Consider the following 22278-nt stretch of genomic DNA (forward strand, 5'->3'; position numbering starts at 1 on the left):
CAACACAATAGATGCTTGTGAATTTCCCCATCGGGTGGTGCATCTGTGCTCTTTGTGGCACACGGTCCTGAACGACTGGGTTCATGTCACAATTCCTGAAGGCTGACTCTTTTGGCCGTATATTTAAATGAGAGTGAAATGCTCGTTAACTCACAACTTAAACTGGTGCGTTAGCAACTAGAAGGGTAGAGTATGGTGCCCCATAGACGCACACCAGGTGTGCATGGAAATGTGAGACACAGACACACCTTGTGCAACGAACAGCAGAGTCACCACCTGGTGCAGCTCCTGTATATCACACTCTGCTGTGTGCGTAACGTGAAGCCGATATTTCAAAGTGATCCGCTCTTCAGACTTTTTTTACATCCAAGTAGTACATTTCCGGTCAGTGGTAAAATATCAAAATTTTATCTACAAACTCTAGAATCCTGTAATAGGCTTGTTGAAGCACCTTGTAGATTTTAGTTTCTGTGGTGTTTAGAAACAACTGTGATCGCTAGAATTAAACAAGACTCTAGCGCCTGATGGAATGCCTTTCGTATTCTATACGGATGTTGGAGGTGAGTTAGCTCCCATTTAATCGTAATGTACCGCAGCTGTCTTGAACAAAAAACTGTGCCCATTAGTGGGACGAAATCGCAGGTCACAACGTTCTACAACAAGAGTAACAATACTTCCTGGCAGATTAAAACTGTGTGCCGGACCGAGACTCGAACTCGGGACCTTTGCCTTTCGCGGGCAAGTGCTCTACCGTAGTTCGAGTCTCGGTACGGCACACAGTTTTAATCTGCCAGGAAGTTTCATATCAGCGCACATTTCACTGCAGAGAGAAAATCTCATTCAAGAGTAGCAAAAATGTTCCACAATAATTTCATCCATTGTCACTGACGTTCATCTATACTAGTATTTTATGTTCCGAACTCAAACCCAATGAAGGATCTCGAACTGAATGATACGCTCCTTGTCAACCAGAACCCAGTCCAAAACGATCGCTCACACGAAACATCACAATTTTCTTGTTGTTGTTGTGGTCTTCAGCCCAGAGACTGGTTTGATGCAAATCTCCATGCTACTCTATCCTGTGCAAGGTTCTTCATCTCCCAGTACCTACTGCAACCTACATCCTTCTGAAACCGTTTAGTGTATTCATCTCTTGGTCTCCCTCTACGATTTTTACCCTCCACGCTGCCCTCCAATACTAAATTGGTGATCCCTTGATGCTTCAGAATGTGCCCTACCAACCGATCCCTTCTTCTAGTCAAGTTGTGCCACAAATTTCTCTTCTCTCCAATTCTATTCAATACCTCCTCATTAGTTATGTTATCTACCCATCTAATCTTCAGCATTCTTCTGTAGCACCACATTTCGAGAGCTTCTATTCTCTTATTGTCTAAACTATTTATCGTCTATTTTGCACTTCCATACATGGCTACACTCCATACAAATACTTTCAGAAACGACCTCCTGACACTTAAATCTATATTCGATGTTAACAAATTTCGCTTCGTCAGAAACGCTTTCCTTGTCGTTTTAAATCTTCTACGTCGACCATCATCAGTTATTTTGCTCCCCAAATAGCAAAACTCCTTTACTACTTTAAGTGTCTCATTTCCTAATTTAATCCCCTCAGCATCACCCGACTTAATTAGACTACATTCCATTATCCTCGTTTTACTTTTGTTGATGTTCATCTTGTATCCTGCTTTCAAGACACTATCCATTCCTTTCAGCTACTCTTCCAGGTCCTTTGCTGTCTCTGACAGAATTACAATGCCATCGGCGAACCTCAAAGTTTTTATTTCTCCTCCATGGATTTTAATTCTTACTCCGAATTTTTCTTTTGTTTTTCTTTACTGCTTGTGCAATATACAGATTGAATAACATCTGGGATGAGCTGCAACCCTGTCTCACCCCCTTCCCAACCACTGCTTCCATTTCATGCCCTTTGACTCTTACAACTGCTATCTGGTTTCTGTACAAATTGTAAATATCCTTTCGCTCCCTGTATTTTACCCCTGCCACCTTCAGAATTTGAAAGAGAGTATTCCATTCAACATTGTCAAAAGCTTTCTCTAAGTCTGCAAATGCTAGAAACGTAGATTTGCCTTTCCTTAATCTATCTTTTAAGATAAGTCGTAGGGTCAGTATTGTCTCAAGTGTTCCAACATTTCTACGGAATCCAAACTGATCTTCCCCGAGGTCGGCTTCTACCAGTTTTTCCATTCGTCTGTAAAGAATTCGTGTTAATATTTTGCAGTTGTGACTTATTAAAGAGGAAAGAAGTAATAGCTGTAAGGAGTTTACAAGGTGTATATGTTGTAAACTGTCGCTATATATACATTACGTGTAAATAAAATATGTCCTATAATTTTTTTTATTATTTCGTACCTATCAGTGAATAACACACACACCATTGGCGTAACTGTGATTTACACATTGGCATAACACTGGCGTAACATCTTAGGGCAGTATGTTAATGCTGGTGTGACAATTTACACTTGCATATATGCCACAATTATGTCATTGCCGAAATTATTGAGTATGTACCAACACAATACCATCAAAAGAAGTTATTTCATCGTTCTTCAGAAAAAAAGAACCAATGTATCAAACGTAAACTATCATCTGCCTGTTGTTGCTGTTGCACTCAACCAATAGCTGTAGGGCTCCACTGCTCTTAGGTAATTTGATCTCCATTCTACCTCAAAAGTGAGAAGATGAGGACATGAGTATTGAGAGACTGTGTACGAGGGTACACATGTTGTACCGCCTTCTGTGCGCTACTACATTAAATATTCGTCTAAACTCATATTTCTGCAGTTTCAGCCTGGCCCTACACATACGCATTTCTACCGAGTCTGTGGCTGGTAGAGGTGTTTACGAAGTACTTTTGCAAGCCACTGTTTGCCAGGACGTTCTGCCTAGGGTATAATCGGATCGTAGGTCGTAAGAAAAAACATTACGTCAAACACAAACTATCATCTAGATGTCTACAGCTTTATTAGATTGGTGCATAAGTTTGTAGTGTTTTTGTTTTGTATCTTGGTATTCCAAGTGCTACGGGTTTATTTATCTATCGTCTTTTCTTGTTTGTAGTTCACTGTTGCTATTGGTATTTACATATTCTCATTTTATCATTTATAGATACTGAGTGCAACTGTTGACACTAGAAAATGGAGTGCCAAGTGAGAAATCGGAACATTTATGACATATTCCTCTGTCTGAGTGCAACAGAGTACTAACAGCAGCGGAGGTAGCCAAAAAACATTTGCGCCATGTCTGGAGATGAAGCCATTGGACAGAGCGTGGCAAAGAAATATTTTTCTCGGTTTAATGAGGACCCACGTTCAGGAAGACCTTTGAGGTTTGACGAAGAGCGCTGAAGCGCAATAATCCACAATGATCCACGTCTTTGTAGTCGATAACCGCAATGTGTTATGATCAGTGATCATTCCACCACCGTGCGACATTTCCATGCAGTGGCGAAGGTTCAAAACTAGGGTGTATGAGTACTGTATGCTCTATGCCAGTCACAAAAATCAGTGGGTGGTCATATGTGCATCTCTGCTTGCTCGTCATCAATTGGCTCGTGAGCAACACCGACCATTCCTATCCTGTATCGTTACTGGTGACAAGAAATGGTGTGTTTATGCGAACATAAGAAATAGCTGAGCCCAAACAAAGCAGTGACTCCCAAACAAAGACCTGCGAGCATCCACAAAAGACAGTTTTATGCATCTAGTGGAACAGAGACGAGGAAGTGTATTATGAATTGCTTCCCCGAGGTGTAACCATCACTGCTGACAATTATTGCCAACAAGTGGCATTCCTCGCTGATGCAATCCAAGAACAACGACCTGGAAAACTACATGACGTGATGCTACAACAAGGTAACGCCAGCCCACATTCTGCTAGACTGACGGAAAACACTGTACAGGAGTTGGGTTGGAAATTCGTTTTGCACTCACCTTAATCACCTGATCTTGCATGCTCAGGTTTCCAGCTTTTCCGCTCTCTGTCTCACAATCTTCAAGGAACTTTCATTCCGGCTGAAAATGGGCTCTGAACATACCACGACAAGTTACTCGCCTCAAAACCACATGATTTCTACAGTCTTAGAATCTAAAAGTGTAGGAGAATATATTATTGATGACTGAAATCTGTTATGCTTATCTGTTGTGTTTATTAAACTAATGGAAAAACGGTACGAACTTACGTACCATTCCAATAATTTTGTACCACATCTTGTGTCGTATGGATGATCTATTTTGTGTGTCAGTCTTCGATTTATGTCTACATTATTTACTCTGCTAATACTGCACATACAAAGAAGACATTGTACTACTGCAATTCAGGTGCAGTGAATAAAGAAAAAGGAAGTTAGCATGTCATCCTTGTCAACTATAAACCAGCTGTAAAATGTGGTGGAATAGGCTAAAATGCAAGTGTAAAGTGACTGATAGAATTAGATGCCTGACGTTAAGATAACAGGATTAGAGGCATTGCCTCCACTACACAGAAAGAGAAACTTTTAGTACTGACCATGTCTGTAAGCACTAAGAAGCATGACTACTGCCCATCTTTTACATCTTCGCACAGTAAAGCGAAAAGAAGTTCCGATGTCTACAACATGATACACCCTGTCACGTGACACCCACACCAAACACATAGGACTCGCCAGCCAAAACTGCATCATGAGCTATCCACTGTAGACCGTCCTGCAGATCGCTAAGAATAGACACGACATTTTTCCCCAAAATACTGGGATAACGCGCGTCCTACATCCATGTATGTATCGGCGCTACTTCAAAATGTATACCTGTAAATCAAAATAGAGAGAGAGAGTGTATGGCACCAGGATGTCATACAGACAGCTAGCATTATAGTGAGCACATTTCACCAGGTGCTGTGGAGCACCCTCAGTATCTAAACACACCATACACACAATTGAGTCGCCCTTTGCATGGGAAGCACGAGTTCTACAGGCGTCCGATTGTTGGAAGTCGATTCACAGAGGTATTTCATGCCACTCAGCATCAAGCTACTTCTGCACCGCCAAGTAAGGAGGTTTATACACTGATCTAAAACAAATCGCAACACCAAAAAATAATTTATGTAGAGAAATGAAATTTCGGGAAGACATTTGTCTAGGGCAGGATACCAAAGTGATTAACAGTGTAAGGTTACATGTTAATGTAAGTGAGAGATACGCCGTTGCGAGTGAGAAATGCTGGTACATTAATAACCAATGTAACCTCCAGAGCGTTGATTACAAGCATGCAAATGTGCATGCAATATGTTGTACTGGTGCTGGATGTCAATTTGTGGGATGGAGTTCCATGCCTGTTGCACTTGATCGTTCAATACGGGTATGGTCACAGCTGTTTGTGGATGATGCTAGAGTTTTCATTCGAAGGTGCCCCATATGTTCTTCATTGGAGACAGATCTGGTGATTGAGCAGGCCGTGCCAACATGTCGACACTCTTTTGAGCACGTTCGGTTTCAACAGCCGTACGTGGGCGAGCGTTAACCTGTTGGAAAATGCCTCTAGGATGCTGTTCATAAATGGCAGGACAACAGGTCGAATCACCAGATTCACGTACAGATTTGCAGTCAGGATGCGTGGGATAACCATGAGAGTGTTCCTGCTGTAATGCGAAATCGCACCCCGTACCATAACTCCAGGTGTACATCCAGCATGCAAGACAGGCTGGGAGGAGATCAACTGGCCTCTTGTTAATCAACAAACCGCCATCACTGAAACCGAGGCAGAGCAAGCTCTAATAAGAAAACACGACCTCCACCCTGACATCCATGGAGCTCTCGTATGACACCAACGAAGTCACAAACGGTGGTGGTTTAGGGTCAATGGAATACACACTGGAGGGCGTCTGGTTCGGAGATGTCATTGAAATAAGCGATTTGTAACAGTTCGTTGGGTCACTGTGGTGTGAACTGTCGCTCAAATTGCCGCTGCATATGCACTATGATGCGCCAGAGCCATACGATGAAACTTCCATGTGGCCGTCAAGAGCCTAATCATCTTGCGACCATACATTTTCGTGACCACTGTTGCTAGCAGTCATGTACAGTGGCTACATTTCTGCCAAGTCCTTCTGCAATATCATAGATATCAAACTTCTCATAGCCCTATTAAATAACCTCATTCAAACTCAGTGATATGTTGATAATAGAGTCTTTGTCGCATTAAAGGCATTTTTGATTAACATCAACTCACCACGGTCAATCTTAAAGTCAATTAACGCTCTCTTGTGTTTCGGCGTGTGTTTAAAGCAAACCTGATTTGCACTGACATAGTGGCATTATTATCGCTACTATTATGCAGCTGAGAATACACATCTTTCAGGTGTGGAAACATGCCTATCAACTTTCGTTTACGTCCTACAACTGCTGCTTAGTGCTGCAATTTCTTTTCCATCAGTGTAGAAAGACATATTTCCATTGACTCCATTTTCATGTGGAACAGCAAACTGAATTATTATAAAATAAACACATTTTGATATATTTTTTCTGTTAGCACCCACACATTAATCTCCAAAGACAACACAAAGACAACACACAGACAACACAGACAGACAGACACACAGAACACATACACACACACACACACACACACACACACACACACACACACACACACACACACACACATATATATATATATATATATATATATATATATATATATATATATATATATATATCTTAAAATACAGCTTTATGCCTACTGATGCTTATAAAATATCACTCCAAGACCACGTAACAACATGAGTAAACATCAGAACTTCTATAAAGTCTTGGCAGGCTTGAGACACCACTAATACTCTGTGTTGTGTTTTCATTATTGTTTTCGATACTGGCATATGATGCTCACACTTTTTCTATATTAGAAACATTTACTGTTGAAGGCATTTGTTATTTCAGAGATCATGCTATTAGAAGCAGTGATTTTCCTCTTAGAATCCATACATACATCAATTGAATGTTAAAAGTTTTTTTTATAACAGCATGAAATGTATGTTACAGATAGATTACCGTATCTGTTTCTCTGCTTACCAAACACTTGGCCAAATAACGATAAAATGACAGAATCCCTCCAGTTCTCTATGGTGGAGCAGAAAGTTATATATAGCTGGTTTACCACCCCTACAGTAAACATGGACTTCCATCGTATTTTCTCATGACTATTACACCCTTCACCTATTAATGCAATCTGGTAAGTGTTCGTGACTGATCAACAAATTCCATGTTTCTTGCGTATACGCGCCACAAAACCAAAACCTTGTTATGGATGCTATAAAGAATTATAGAGTGGGTAGAACACAACAGATTAAAGCAGATATTTCTATGAAATTAGCGTAGCATGATGGAGCTGTAGCACATTTATACATATGATGTTATTTGTTGTGCCATTATGGCACTAACGTAAAAAGCGACGTCATTGTTATGGAATAAGCTTATAAGCTGTTAACAGGTAATGTGTTAAGTCTGATAGACACATTGATTCGTTTGGATCTCTAGAGGTTTCTCTTAATAGATATTGCTATTATCCTTAGTATTAGCAAAGAAAACAGTTGGGATGGTGGTGCTTTTGACAGCCACAGCAAATGCAAATAATAAAGTGTTTTCCCTTCTCATCACCCTACCCAGTCTTGAGTCAATAGCAAGTACGCAGCCTCAGTTACGTAGCCGTTGAATCGATTTCCACATAGATGAACTTCTACACGGAAATTCCACAACGAAGAGCCAATCATCAACCCATTTCAGCAGTTAACAAATGCTCCATTAAAGAACGAACAGTCTAGCACAACATTTGCAAGTCATACAGTAGAACAAAATAGAATTTTGTTAAGAGAATGTACTCGCAATTTGTTTATAATGAATAGTCATTTAATAGAACAACAGAGAATTCAGCCAAGAGATTGTTTAGAATACAACTGTCTACATCGATGCTTTGCTAGTTTGCATAATCGATTGTTACATTAAAGGAAATAAAACTATAGCCATACAGAACACAATTTTACAACCAATTATTGATCCTAATTACCTGAAATTTATGTAATTCTACACAACCCTCATCTCATATGCGTTTAATTCACATACCAATCTGTCATAATATTTGTATATTTGTAGGTCAAAACACAGGAAGGCGTTTTAATATAGCTTGCAAATGTCCTGACAAAGTTTACGTACTACTTTAAACACAGAGAGACACCAGCATTTTACTATAACAGCAATGGTGAGTAGCCATTCATGGTAGTCCTGGTAGAAAATGTTGAAACTGAGACTGTTTACTACATTAAAGGATGAAAGATCTGTTTATAAAGCTCCACTCACATCTGGACTTGTTTAGATATTTTACATCTCATAACAACCTTTTGTAGAGTCTAAAACCAATGGAACAACAGTTGTTAACAGTAATTAGTTTGAAAAAAAGTTAACATAGTTCTACATGGCTATACGATGTTGTAAGCGGAATCGCTCCTCAGCAGTCTGCCGTCATATTCCGCTGCGGAGCCTCTCTGTGTGTAGTAAAACGCCAGTCTGTAATGTTTAACAGTGTTCTGCAGTTAGTCTACTGCGGTAACAAGTTCCTAAATGCATGGTTATTGTGTTATGTATGAAAAAAAGAAAACTTGAAACGTAGGCCATCGAAGTCGAGAAACGAAAACTGGAATAAATGGCGTAGACAGCAGCCATAAAAAAACGAAAAGCGATGTCACAATCATATGATCAGTTTTTAAGCTCTTAACACTTAATGCGTTAAGTCTGTTTGACATATTGACTCCTTTGGATATGTAAATCCTTTAAACAAAGACAGTGCGGCCTCTAGGTAATGTATAGCTATTCTTTGCATTCCTCTTACTAGATTTTGTCCTTAGTCTTAACATTACTAAAGGAAACCACTGAATATGTGGTGCCTTTGCTGGCCAAGATAACCGCATATAACTATACGTTAGAGTACTGGTCGAAAAATGTCGAAATCGATATCATTTACTGCATTAAGGGATACCGGAAAGAAAACTCTATGAATCCAAGTGTGTAGAGAATGTTGTAGCTTGGAAACTGAGTGGATCGTATGTTTGACCATGTGCAAAGACCGAAAAACAGTATTTGTCACTGTACTCTGTGCCAGTCACTTCTATGTAGTATCAGGTAAGGAATAACTTATGGAACAGACGTTCTGTGGTGTTCCAGTTGTATTCTGCAGTTTGTCTACTGGTGTAATAATCCCATAAGCATGGTTAATGTCTTACGTATGCGAAAAAGAACTGGAAATGCAAGACATCGTAGCTAGGAAACGAAAAACTGAAGTATATGGCGTAGACAACTGCCAAAAAAAGGACATATAAACTGTTATTGGAAAAAGAAGACGCAATTACATAATGCACAAGCAATTTTTAAATATTACTTTAAACGTAGGGACATATTAACATTTAGTGTAAAATAGCATCGTGGTCGTGCGGTAGCGTTCTCGCTTCCCACGCCCGGGTTCCCGGGTTCGATTCCCGGCGGGGTCAGGGATTATCTCTGCCTCGTGATGGCTGGGTGTTGTGTGCTGTCCTTAGGTTAGTTAGGTTTAAGTAGTTCTAAGTTGTAGGGGACTGATGACCATAGATGTTAAGTCCCATAGTGCTCAGAGCCATTTTGTAAAATAGCAAAGATAGGTGTCCATTTATTGGAGTAGCGGTAGAAACTGCAGGAATAAAGTTGTTGCACACGTAGCAACATAGCAACGGATTCTTGCAGAATTTAAAACTGTTGGGGTAATAGCTTTTAATGATAATTTGTTTTGCAAAAAGATTATTAACTTAAAGTTATACATAGAAATTCCGCAAAAATGTGGAATAGAAGAGGTATTAGACTACATTATGTGGAGTATTTTTAACAACAGCGTAATGGAGGATATGCTCTACACAATGTCTTTAGTATGGACACCAGTGGGCAAGTACAGCTAGTCAGTTCCATGGCCACGCGTAATCGTGAAAGTACTAAGTCAATCCTTTTAGCAGTCATAGACTGTATAGAAACGCATTTGTGTACGGACAAGCTGAGACTTGTAGAAATGCGAATTCAGTCGAATATTAAATGTATACGCGCACAGAAGGCAATGCAAGATGTATTCCCTTGTAGCAATACTTTCGATCTCTCGATACCCACAACCTAACCCTCTCACTACAGGTCTAGAATGGACAAGTTGTCTAACAACAGTGGAGCACTACATTTATTGGCAGCAGCACATGGTTGTAGACAGGCAAATGATAGTTGCGTTTCATACACTGTTTATATCTTTCTTGAGATCTACAAAATACGCACTTCAAAAAAAGTTTTGCATCACCCTGTACAGAAAATTGGAATAGAGATCAATATAAAAATCATTTCCGCCCCTTTTATTGCTCATGAAAACCACACGTTGCATGTTGCACCACCATACAGCGAGACTTCCAGAGGTGGTAGTCGAGACTGCTGTACACACTGGTACCTCTAATAGTCAGTAGCACGTCCTCTTGCACTGATGCATGCCTGTATTCATCTCGGCATACTATCCGCAAGTCGTCCGTGAACAGCCCTTTTCAATCTATCCCAGGCATGTTCGATAGGGTTCATGCCTGGAGAACATGCTGGCCACTCTAGTCGAGTGATGTCGTTATCCTGAAGGAAGTCATTCACAAGATGTGCACGATGGGGGTGCTAATTGTCGTCCATGAAGACGAATGCCTCCCTAATATGCCGCCGATATTGTTGCACTATCGGTCAGAGGACGCCATTCACGTATCGTACAGCCGTTTCAGCGCCTTCCATGACCACCAGCGGCACACGTCGGCCCCACATAATACCACCCTAAAACCGCAGGGAACCTCCACCCTGTTGCACTCGCTGGACAGTGTGATCAAGGCGTTCAGCCTGACTGGGTTGCCTCCAGACACGTCTCCGACGATTGTCTCGTTAAAGGCATATGCGAAACTCGTCGGTGAAGAAAACGTGATGCCAATCCTGAGTGGTCCATTCGGCATGTTGTTGGGCCCACCTGTACCGCGCTGCATGGTGTCGTGGTTGCAAAGATGGAGCTCGCCATTGACGTCGGGAGTGAAGTTGCGCATCATGCAGCCTATTGTGCACATTTTTAGTCGTAACACGACATCCTGTGGCTGCACGAAAAGCATTATTTAACATGGTGGCTGTTAGGGTTCCTCCGACCCATAATCCATAGGTAGCGATTATCCACTATAGTAGTAACCCTTGGGCGACCTGAGCGAGGCATGTCATCGACAGTTCCTGTCTCTCTGTATCTCCTACCTGTCCGAATAACATCGCTTTGGTTCATTCCGACACGCCTGAACACTTGCCTTGTTGAGAGCCCTTCCTGGCACAAAGTTACAATGTGGACGTGATCGAACTGCGGTATTGAGCGTGAAGGCATGTTTGAAACCATAGACAACACGAGCCGTGTCCATCCTTCCTGGTGAAATGACTGGAGCTGTCGGACCTCCTCCGTCTAATAGGTGCTGCTCATGCATAGTTGTTTACACCTTTGGGCGGGTTTAGTGACATGTCTGGACAGTCAGTAGGACTGTGACTGTGATACAATATCCACAGTCAACGTCTATCTTCAGTAGTTCTGGGAACTGGGGTGATTCAAAATTTTTCTTAATGTAACATTGCTTGACGGTATTTTGGAGGTACTTAGTCAATACTTACAGCGAGGGCGTAATTCTCTTCTATATGCCAGTATAAAATGTAGCGACCGATTAAGATATTATGCCAATGTTAAGCAAGTGTACATGCCAGAGTTATGAAAAGTGCGCATGTGCTGTTATTGATTGACAGGATTGAAATTTTTTTTTCTTAGAGGGTGATTCACATGCCTATGTGGTTTTACGCAGACCACAATGTTATATCTGGCCTTCATAAGCCACATGTGAGTTTTTCTTGCGCTCGCACTCGCTTCATGCAGACTGTTAGTCCCACACAAGAAAATGAACAGGACGTTTTTTAGGAAATACAACTAGGTAAATTTTGTACTGGGATACGTTTTCGCTAGAGGCTGTAGCTTTCTAATTATTCAAGAAACACCTTCGAATGCAACCCAACTCCCACAGAAAGGCCCCTCCCAGAGGGGTATGGAAGGAGGAGTAAATTCCTGGAATGATGTCATTGGAAAGAGCTGATGCTGATGTCAGTTCTGGGAATGCTGATGCTGACATCATGAACTCTTAGCCCAGAACCCACAGCGACCCCCAACTAGTAGGTGCAGGAATCCAGCATTTCCATTCTAGGCAAGGTCCTGGTTTGCCATTTCCTTCGCACAACCTGTGCATCTGTGTCGTGCGGATGACTCTGATGAGTGCTTGAACCGGGCAATGTTGAGACTGTGAAGGGTGAAGGGAAGGGAAGAGAGGGTGAAAGTGGTGCTGGCACTTGGTCTACACCTCTCATGTAGCACCAAGGGGGCAGCCGAACTAACGATGCTATCGAATGGATGAATCACTGTCAACAGTATCACATGCCCTCATTTCACGAGTCACTGTGGGGAGGTTTGGAGTTTAACTCAAGACATTAGTGCAAAGACTAGCGATGGGGAACTTTTTGCCACCACCACTCCTCCCCTTGTGGGCCAAATACTGGCACTGGAAGTTTTTCACCACCAATATTCAAATAAGATGGTTCAAATGGCTCTGAGCACTAAGCGACCTAACTTCTGAGGTCATCAGTCGCCTAGAACTTAGAACTAATTAAACCTAACTAACCTAAGGACATCACATACATCCATGCCCGAGGCAGGATTCGAACCTGCGACCGTAGCGGTATTCAAAGAAGAACAACGGTAATGATTTACATCAAATTAAGGTACAACTTTGGTACTATGTATGTGTTAGACTGTTAGTCTACCCATGGTCTAGTGGTAGCCTCTTTGATTCATAATCAAAGCGTCTTCGGTCCCGGGTTCAAATCCCGCAGCTGCTTAAATTTTGATTAATAATCAGCATTGGCGGCTGAAGACTTCCGGCATAAGAAGTCACCTTCATTCTGCCAATGGCTTTGTCAAAGAGGGAGGAGGAGCGGACAGGGGTTCAGGGCACTCTCTTGTCCTAGGGGTGGGAAACTGCCCCTGAAGGAGGAAGAATCAGTGATGATCAACGGAATGAGGATGCACAAGGCAATGGAAACCACTGCATTAAAGACACGTAACGTGTATCCACAGGACATGTGGCCTGTAGCTCAAGAAGTGTCATGATGAACTCTCCATTGGCAAAAGATTCCGGAATAGTCTCCCATTCGGATCTCCGGGAGGGGACTGCCAAGGGGAAGTTACCATGAGAAAAAGATTGAATAATCAACGAAAGGGTAAAGTTCTACGAGTAGGGGAGTGGAATATGAGAAGCTTCAACATGGTAGGGAAGCTAGGAAACATGAAAAGGGAAATGCAAAGGCTCAATCTAGAAGTAGTAGGAGTCAGTGAAGTGGAAAGAAGACAAGGATTTCTGGTCAGATGGGTATAGGGTAATATCAACAGCAGCAGAAAATGGTATAATGGGAGCAAGATTCGTTATGAATAGGAATTTAGGACAGGGAGTGTGTTACTGTGAACAGTTCAGTGACGGGTTGTTCTAATCAGAATCGACAGCTAACCAACACCGACAACCATAGTTCAGGTATACATGCCGACGTCGCAAGCTGAAAATGAAGAGATAGAGAAAGTGTTTGAGGATATTGAAAGGATAAGACAGTATGTAAAGGGGAATAAAAATCTAATAATCGTGGGGGACTGGAGCACAGTTGTAGGGGAAGGAGTAGAAGAATAGAATAATATGGGCTTTAGACAAAGAATGAGAGAGAAGGAAGACTACTTGAGTTCTGTACCAAGTTTCAACTAGTAATAGCGAATACTCTGTTCAAGAAGCACAAGAGGAGGAGTTATACTTGGAAAAGGCCAGAAGATACGGGAAGATTTCAGTTAGATTACATCATGGTCAGACAGAGATTCCAAAATCAGATACTGGATAGTAAGGTGTACCCAGGAGCAGATATAGAATCAGATCACAATATAGCAGTGAAGAAGAGTCGGCTGAAGTTTAAGACATTAGTCAGGAAGAATCAATACGCAAAGAAGTGGGATACGGAAGCACTAAGGAATGACGAGATGAAGTTGAAGTTCTGTAAGGCTATAGATACAGCAAGAAGGAATAGCTCTGTAGGCAGTACAGCTAAGAGGAATGGACATCTCTAAAAGGGGCCATCACAGAAGTTGGGAAGAAAAAATAGGTTCGAAGAAGGTAACTGCGAAGAAACCATAGGTAACAGAAGAAATACTTCAACTGATCGATGAAAAGAGGAAGTACAAAAATATTCCGGGAAACTCAGGAATACAGAAATACAAGTCGCTGAGGAATTAAATAAATAGGAAGTGCAGGGAAGCTAAGACGAAATGACAGCAGGAAAAATGTGAAGAGATCGAAAAAGAAGTGATTGTCGGAACGACAGACTCAGCATATAGGAAAGTCAAAACAACCTTCGGTGACATTAGAAGCGAGGGTGATAACATTAAGAGTGCAACGGAAATTTTATTGTTAAATGCAGGCGAGAGAGTGGATAGGTGGAAAGAATACATTGAAAACCGCTATGAGGAGGAAGATTTGTCTGATGTGATAGAAGAAGAAACAGGAGTCGATTTAGAAGAGATAGGGGATCCAGTTTTAGAATCACAGTTTAGAAGAACTTTGGAGGACTTAGGATCAAATAAGGCAGAAGGGATAGATAACATTGCATCAGAATTTGTAAAATCATTGGGGGAACTGGCAACAAAACGGCTACTCACGTTGGTGTGTAGAATGAATGAGTCTGGCGACATACGACCAGAATTTAGGAAAAGCATCATCCAAACAGTTCCGAAGACTGCAAGAGCTGACAAGTGAGAGAATTATCGCACCATCAGCTTAACAGCTCATGCATCCAAGTTGCTTACAAGAATAATATACAGAAGAATGGAAAAGAAAATTGAGGATGCGCTAGATGACGATCAGTTTGGCTTTAGGAAAGGTAAAGGCACAAGAGAGGCAATTCTGACGTTGCGGTTAATAATGCAAGCAAGACTACAGAGAAAAATCAAGACATGTTCGCAGGACCTGTCGAGGTGAAAAAAGCATTCGACAATGTAAAATGGTGCAAGATGTTCGAAATTCTGAAAAAAGTAGGGGTAAGCTATAGGGAGAGACGGGTCATATACAATATGTACAACAGCCAAGAGGGAATAATAAGAGTGGACCACCAAGATCAAAGTGCTCGTATTAAAAAGGGTGTAAGACAAGTATGTAGCCTTTCGCCCCTACTGTTCAATCTGTACATCGAGAAAGCAGTGATGGAAGTAAAAGAAAGGTTCAGGAGTGGAATTAAAATTCAAGGTGGAGGATATCAATGATACGATTCGCTGATGACTGCTATCTTGAGTGAAAGTCAAGAAGAATTACCTGATCTGTTGAACGGAATTAACAGTCTAATGACTACAGAATATGGATTGAGAGTAAATCGAAGAAAGACGAAGGTAATGAGAAGCAGTAGAAATGAGAACAGCAAGAAACTTATCATCAGGATCGATGGTCACAAAGTAAATGGAGTTAAAGAATTCTGCTACCTACGCAGAAAAATAACCAATGACGGACGGAGCAAGGAGGTCTTCAAAAGCAGACTAGCAATGACAAAAAGTGCATTCCTGGCCAAGAGAAGTCTACTAATATCAAATATCGGCCTTAATTTGAGGAAGAAATTTCTGAGAATGTACGTCTGGAGTACAGCACTGTATGGTAGTGAATCATGGACTGTGGGAAAATCGGAAGAAAAGAGGTGCATTTGAGATGTGGTGTTACAGACGAATGTTGAAAATTAGGAGGACTGATAAGGTATGGAATGAGGAGGTTCTGCGCAGAGTCGGAGAGGAAAGGAACATGTGGAAAACACCGATAAGGAAAAGAGACATGATGATAGGACATCTGTTAAGACATCAGTGAATGACTTTCACGGTACTAAAGGAGCTGCAGAGAGCAAAAACTGTAGAGGAAGGCAGAGATTGGAATACATCCAGCAAATAATTGAGGACGTAAGTTTCAAGTGCTACTCTGAGATGAAGAGGTTAGCACAGGAGAGGAATTCGTGGAGGGCCGCATCAAACCAGTCAGAAGACTGATGACCAATTTAAAAAAGTCGTTAGTGTATACCAGTGCAGTCATTAAAACTTCGCTAAAAATGTTTGCATATTATACATGTTTCCTACTTCTGCTAGTGAGAAGGTTGACGTGTTAGTTGTGGCAGAATACCGTGCTGACTGAGCGTGACTGGATTGTGTAGCTCGTCGCGTCCAAAGCGCAGAGTCCCGTGCTTTACCTTCCCGCAGCCGACAGGCCCCACGACGGCGCACAGCAGGCCCGGGCGGAGGCTGAGGTCTATGCCGGAGAGCGCAGGGTGGTCGCCGTCCCACGTGGCCGACACGTGCTGCAGGCTCACCTCCCCAGCGGCGGCTCCCTGCGCCCTGTCCGCCACTGTCGCCTCTGGCTTCAGAAGGAACTCCTGCACACCAGCGTAACACACCGTGTAGCACAGCAGAGCTGTCGGGCATTTATGTCTGGACTGGTATTATCGTCCAAATGCAACGCAACTCGCAGAAATTCGTTTCAAGCACACAAAGACTGTCAGGTGAAGCACTTCTCAAACAGTAAAGGTGTGCTGATTTGAATGAATGATGATGTTTCGCAGCTAAATTTACTCTGCAAGTAACGGTGTGGTGTGACTGCCGTAACCTACAGCAATAAGTAAACGCTTTTGCTGTTACGAAATTTGCTGGCTATCATATGTTAATACATCTTAATCAGGCTACAAGAAATTAAGCGAAGTACGAGTGTCATTTCAAAAGTCCTGCATCTGCGTATGTGCGACTGTTATGGTACCTGTGTCATAAGATATTCACTTTTAAAACGCAAGATGAAACCGAGTCAAGTCGGATCACACATAGCGAACAGCGTTTCTAAATTACATCCGACTTCCTACGTGGAAAGAACCCAACGGAAATTTACAGCTCTTTGAGAGAGGTGTGTGAAAATGATGTAGTGGATTGTAGCACAGTATCACGGTGGTATTCACGTTTCAAGCCAGGAAGTGGAAGGTTATCAGACGCGACAGATTAAACCTTCAAAGTTATTGTTAATGACATTGTGAGAGAGGATAGACGAAAAACGTGTGGGGGAATTGCATTTAAGGTCGGAATGTCCTTCACTTCAATTTACAGAATCGTAACTGAAAAGTTAAAAATGAGAAAAGTTGCTGCCAGATGGGTCTGTGTGATCTGAGTGAAGAACAGAGAGTAGACCGCAAAAAAATCTCAAAAGAATGGCTTCAACGTTATCGAACAGAAGTAGAGCAGTTTCTGAAAAGGACTGTTCCACTTGATTAAACCTCGATACGAGATTTTGAGCCAGAACTGAAGTCTCAAATGTCACATTGGAAAAGCTCCCACTCCCCGCACCCGTAAAAATTCCGGTGCCTACAAACAATGGAAAATAGACTTTCACGGCCGGAAATATCATGTCCATTATATATACCGCAAACCCATGCACACGGACCGTTATTTGCACCGGGATTCGAACCACCACCCACAACAGAAGCGGGGTGTTATCAAGACGTTAGCGGACAGAGCTAGAAATATTTGTGAACCTGAGTTGCTCGACGCTGAGATGGAACATCTCCACAATGCACTAATGAAGAACGGATATTCGTCCGCCGAAATAAAACGTGCGTTGAGGCAGCCACACAGAAATCATACTGACGTACAGGCTACTGCAAAATCTAAGGTTTTCCTACCGTTTGTTAAAAATGTAACGGAAAGAATAGGGAGGATCTTGACGAAGCGGAATATTACCGTAATTTACAAGCCCACCAGGAAGATACAGGAATACCTTAAGCCTGCCAAGGACGCTCGCAAACCTTTGGAAAAAGCTGGGGTGTATAGAATCCCATGCAGCTGTGGTGATGTTTATGTGGGTACAACTAAAAGAACTGTTTCTAAACGTTTGGAAGAGCACAAGGGAAATTGTAGAAGAGGAGAAACGGAACGATCAGCTGTTGCGGAGCATGCTTTCCAGCCAGGGAACCACAATATTCGTTTCGAGGAGACGCAAGTACTAGCGGCCACAAGCGGATACTACGAAAGGCTCTACAGGGAGGCAATCGAAATCGCTAAACACTCAAATAATTTCAACCGAAAGGAGGAGGGCGTGAAATTAAACGGTATATGGATGCCGGTGTTACAGAAGATGTGTACCACCCGTCCACTACTGGGTGATGGTGACGGCGATCGACGGCAGCGGACAGCGGCCAATTGCACTGACGTTTCCAAAGCACGTGACGTCACACCCCGGCGCGTGAGCGCGCGGACACAGAATTTAGCGGCAGTCAGTAGCGAGCCGGTGGATGTGTTGGACCTTCCATCGACCTACGGACCCCCTTGAAGATGTCTCCCGCAGTCGGAGACGAAACGTTGGGAATTGAGACAAAATTCATCAACCGACCACGGCATAACAGCCCGGATAATTATAATGGACATGACAATACACTGTGTGGAAAATGTTTTGAAATGTTTTGATACGGTTGATAGAGCTTCCAGCGACCTGACCTGAGTAACCAGACAGCTCAACAATGAAGGTGCCCTATCCGAAATAAAAAGTTACCAAAAGTTGGGAAGTTGTCATAAGCAAGAATGGCTATTATATTGAAGGCCTGTAACGCTATTTGATAAAATCGATTATTTTCTTCAATTCTATCTCACAATGTGCAGAACCTCTGAAACGATCCTCGAAGATGCGGCAGAAACAAGTTCCATAAGTTCAGCGCCTATCAGAACACAGACAGCGACGCTCCTTAATGACATAACAAGTTCAGCGCGTCCCACACGGCATAAGCAACAGTGGCACAGATTTCCACAGGAAATTTTTCCGATCCCCGTAACTGACACAATGTCATAGGAACCAATATTTCAGGTGTTGTAATAAATGTTTCGTACCACTGTTGACAGAATGCACCTTACTGCGCCAGATCAGAAGACTATAAGCAGGGCAGATCTAACTAGTAGTCGGTAATAAACGCTTCCGATTCTATCATATGTAGTCGAGCACTGTTACCACAGTCAAAATCCTCTACGATCATGTGCCTAAAGCTGGAGAAATGGCAGCAGTTGCATGGGGGGTAATTAAACCGAGGCTGAAATTTTACTGTAGCAGATCGGCTCGAGAAAGGTGACTCATTTCGAGATATTAGAGTGCTAGAAATATGATTCATTAGTGGCTGTAATAAAGGACTTCTCCATAGGATCATACGCAGGTATGTGCTTGAATGCGAGGACTTGATTCAAAATCCGATACTGCATTTCTAGCGGATAGCATGGCACTAGAGATCTGGAAAGCTATTGCACAATTCTTACAGCCTCACTCAGCACATCATCCACTGTTTGTGATCCTTCTCAATCAAGCATCGTCTATATCCCAGTCATATCACCGAACCTCTGACATGTCATAGAAAGAGAAGAGTATGTCAAGTGATATTTCCAGAGCCGTAAGCAGGGTGTATTTCGGATACTTCCCTCATTGTCGAAAGTCATTGAATTGTGAGATAGCGATCAAATATATATGTGTTCGATTTGGTAGGATAATTATGTCTATGCGTGGCCTGTGGTGGGAATGATTCAAGTTTCCCAATAATGGCGGGGGCCATCTGAATGGAGAGGGCTGTTGCAATTCGGGAATGTTTTTGATTTAACCGTGCAATCGTCTAGACAACCGAATAGCGAATTAATATTTAGTATGTGTAGCTTTCGTGATCAAGTGGACATTTGACAAGATTGAATATGGATGTGTGTTATGTCATTATTCTGTTATCATGTAAATTGTTTGGTCGAGTGCTTCTTCACATTTGACTTCTTATTTTGATGAGAGGAAGGCGATTGTGGTGTGTGCATCTAGCAGGTGGAAGACACGTTTGCCGGTTGTCTAGATATGCGAAAGACGTTGTTTGACTGTGTAAATTATAGGGCGTGATTTGGAATCTGCTAAATGACGGAAATGTATATTCATGAGTGGAAATATCGGTTTAGACGTTAATGTGTTCACAGAGGCTATAAGTCGAATGTTAAGAACTATATAGATTTGTCTTTGGAGCTAATAGACATTTTCAAACTCATCTCTGTCGAACAGCAGGATCTAGTGTGCTGAACATTTTTCCCCTATCTTGTAGGTATAGGGTACAGTTTGAATGTTTCTGTCGCTGGTTTCGAGTGGCATAATTTTTTTCCAAAACAGGATAACACGAGTTGTCAGTTTTGGTGGAGTATCGCCGTTCTTGTGCAGTGCTATGCATATAGTTGTGTAATTAAAGCAGCATAAGTTGAGTTGCATAGTTAGTTTTTGCTATTTTAAGCCGTCCTTATGCGGCGCTATACATACAGTTGTGTAATTAGGATCGATCTTTGTTATTAATTATGTAATTAGGAAGCATTTTTGGGTCAGTTTCCTCAGCAAAATAAATAAAGTACACTAACCTTTGTCTTCTGCATCTGGAGAGTTTCCATGCATGGGGGAGGGGGGGGGGGAGGGGGGAGGGTGCACTTAGGATTTCCATCCAGTAGAATCAGGGTTCGAGTGGTTGATAAGTTGGGCTAACTTGCAGTGAGTGTTTGTACATTGAATTATTTTCGGATGATGAAGCGTTGTGAGCGTGTTTGCCTGTATTATTTCGGTGATCTATGAGTAGTTTACATGTCTGCATGGTATGCACTGAATTACTTTGGGAATTTAAGAGTTGGGTTGTGTTGAGGGAGGAGGCCAGACAGCGAGGTCGTCGGTCTCATCGAATTAGGGAAGGATGGGGAAGGAAGTCGGTCGTGCCCTTTCAAAGGAACCATCCCGGTATATGCCTGGAGCGATTTAGGGAAATCACGGAAAACCTAAATCAGGATGGGGTCGAACGAGGGGTTGAACCGTCGTCCTCCCGAATGCGAGTCCAGTGTGCTAGCCATTGCGCGACTTTGTAATTTATGAGCTGTTTGCATCTCGGCACATCAGTCTAAGGTATTATTATTTAGGAGTAGTTTTGAGGTCTGTAAACCATATATTGTGACTCTAAGCATGTTAGGGTGAGCATTTTGCATCGGCGTAATAAATAAATTAGAGGCAATCCGCAGTTAAATAAACTGTTCAAAAAAAAAAAATAATAAAGTACACTCCCTCCTCTCTTCAGCAGCCCAGAACAGGCTGATTCCTTTTTTCACACCAATTCTCCTTCTCTCCATACCTCTGGCATAGTGAGTGTTTTGTTTCAGCGTAATAAACTAGGTGAGATCTGTAGTTAGATGTATACAGAAAATATGGTTAGATGACCTTGAAAAGTAGTTGAAACTAAGAAATTTGGAAGCGTAGCAAACACCTTTTCTTGCCTCTATGAATGAGCAACCTCTAGTGGAGGCAACACCATACTAATCCCCCTCAGCAAAATTCATGCACATTTTCCAAGAGGATAGCAAACACATTTGATGGTGGTAGTGGCTCTAATTGTTTAAATAAAGACTTATGTCCAGAGCTGAACGAGTGCGTGTAATACAGCTATCAAAACACTGAGAAAGGGATATCTAAGCCTCTTGTGGTGGTAACACAACACTAATGCTGTAGGTAGATAATAAATTTAAACAAATTTAAAGAAATTTACACAAATTTAAAGAAATTTATAAGAATTTAAACAAATTTATAAAAATTATATTCGAATTGAATGGAAACACCATACTAACTCCCATCAGGTACTAGAGCAAATTTTGTGAACAGAGTTGATGGTTGTAGTGCCCCTCATTGTTTAAATAAGGACTTATGTCCAGTGCATGTAATACAGCTATCGATATCTCAGCCTACTGTGGTGGTAACAGGGAACTAATGTTTAGGTTTATAATAATAATAAATAAATTTAAACAAATTTAAAGAAATTTAAACAAATTTATAGAAATTGAATTGAATGTAAGCTCTTAGAGCAAAATTGAGGAACATTTTCGAAGAGGAAGACGAACACACTTGACGGTGGTACTGATTCTAGTTGTTTAATAAAGACTTACGTACAGTTCGTAGGAAGAGGTGAGTTAGGTTAGTGGAGGTAGCACAACTGCCCTTTCTTTGGCACCATTTTCTTACGTTAGTAGAGGTAGCCCAATTGACCTAGCTTACAGCCAAAATTCAAAC

At 41.8% G+C, this 22278-nt stretch overlaps 1 protein-coding gene across 1 annotated transcript in view; it reads right to left on the reverse strand.

The window, feature by feature from the left end:
- LOC126456357 (ATP-binding cassette sub-family C member 4-like) overlaps positions 1–22278 on the reverse strand; it is a 246976-nt gene that overhangs the window by 177501 nt on the left and 47197 nt on the right. Inside the window, exon 6 of the mRNA XM_050092111.1 lies at positions 16400–16582. Within this exon, the coding sequence (XP_049948068.1) occupies positions 16400–16582 (183 nt within the window). The remainder of the gene's footprint in view (positions 1–16399; positions 16583–22278) is intronic.

The sequence above is a fragment of the Schistocerca serialis genome, chromosome 2, assembly GCF_023864345.2.
Source record: "Schistocerca serialis cubense isolate TAMUIC-IGC-003099 chromosome 2, iqSchSeri2.2, whole genome shotgun sequence".
In the NCBI taxonomy this organism is placed as follows: Eukaryota; Metazoa; Arthropoda; class Insecta; order Orthoptera; family Acrididae; genus Schistocerca; species Schistocerca serialis.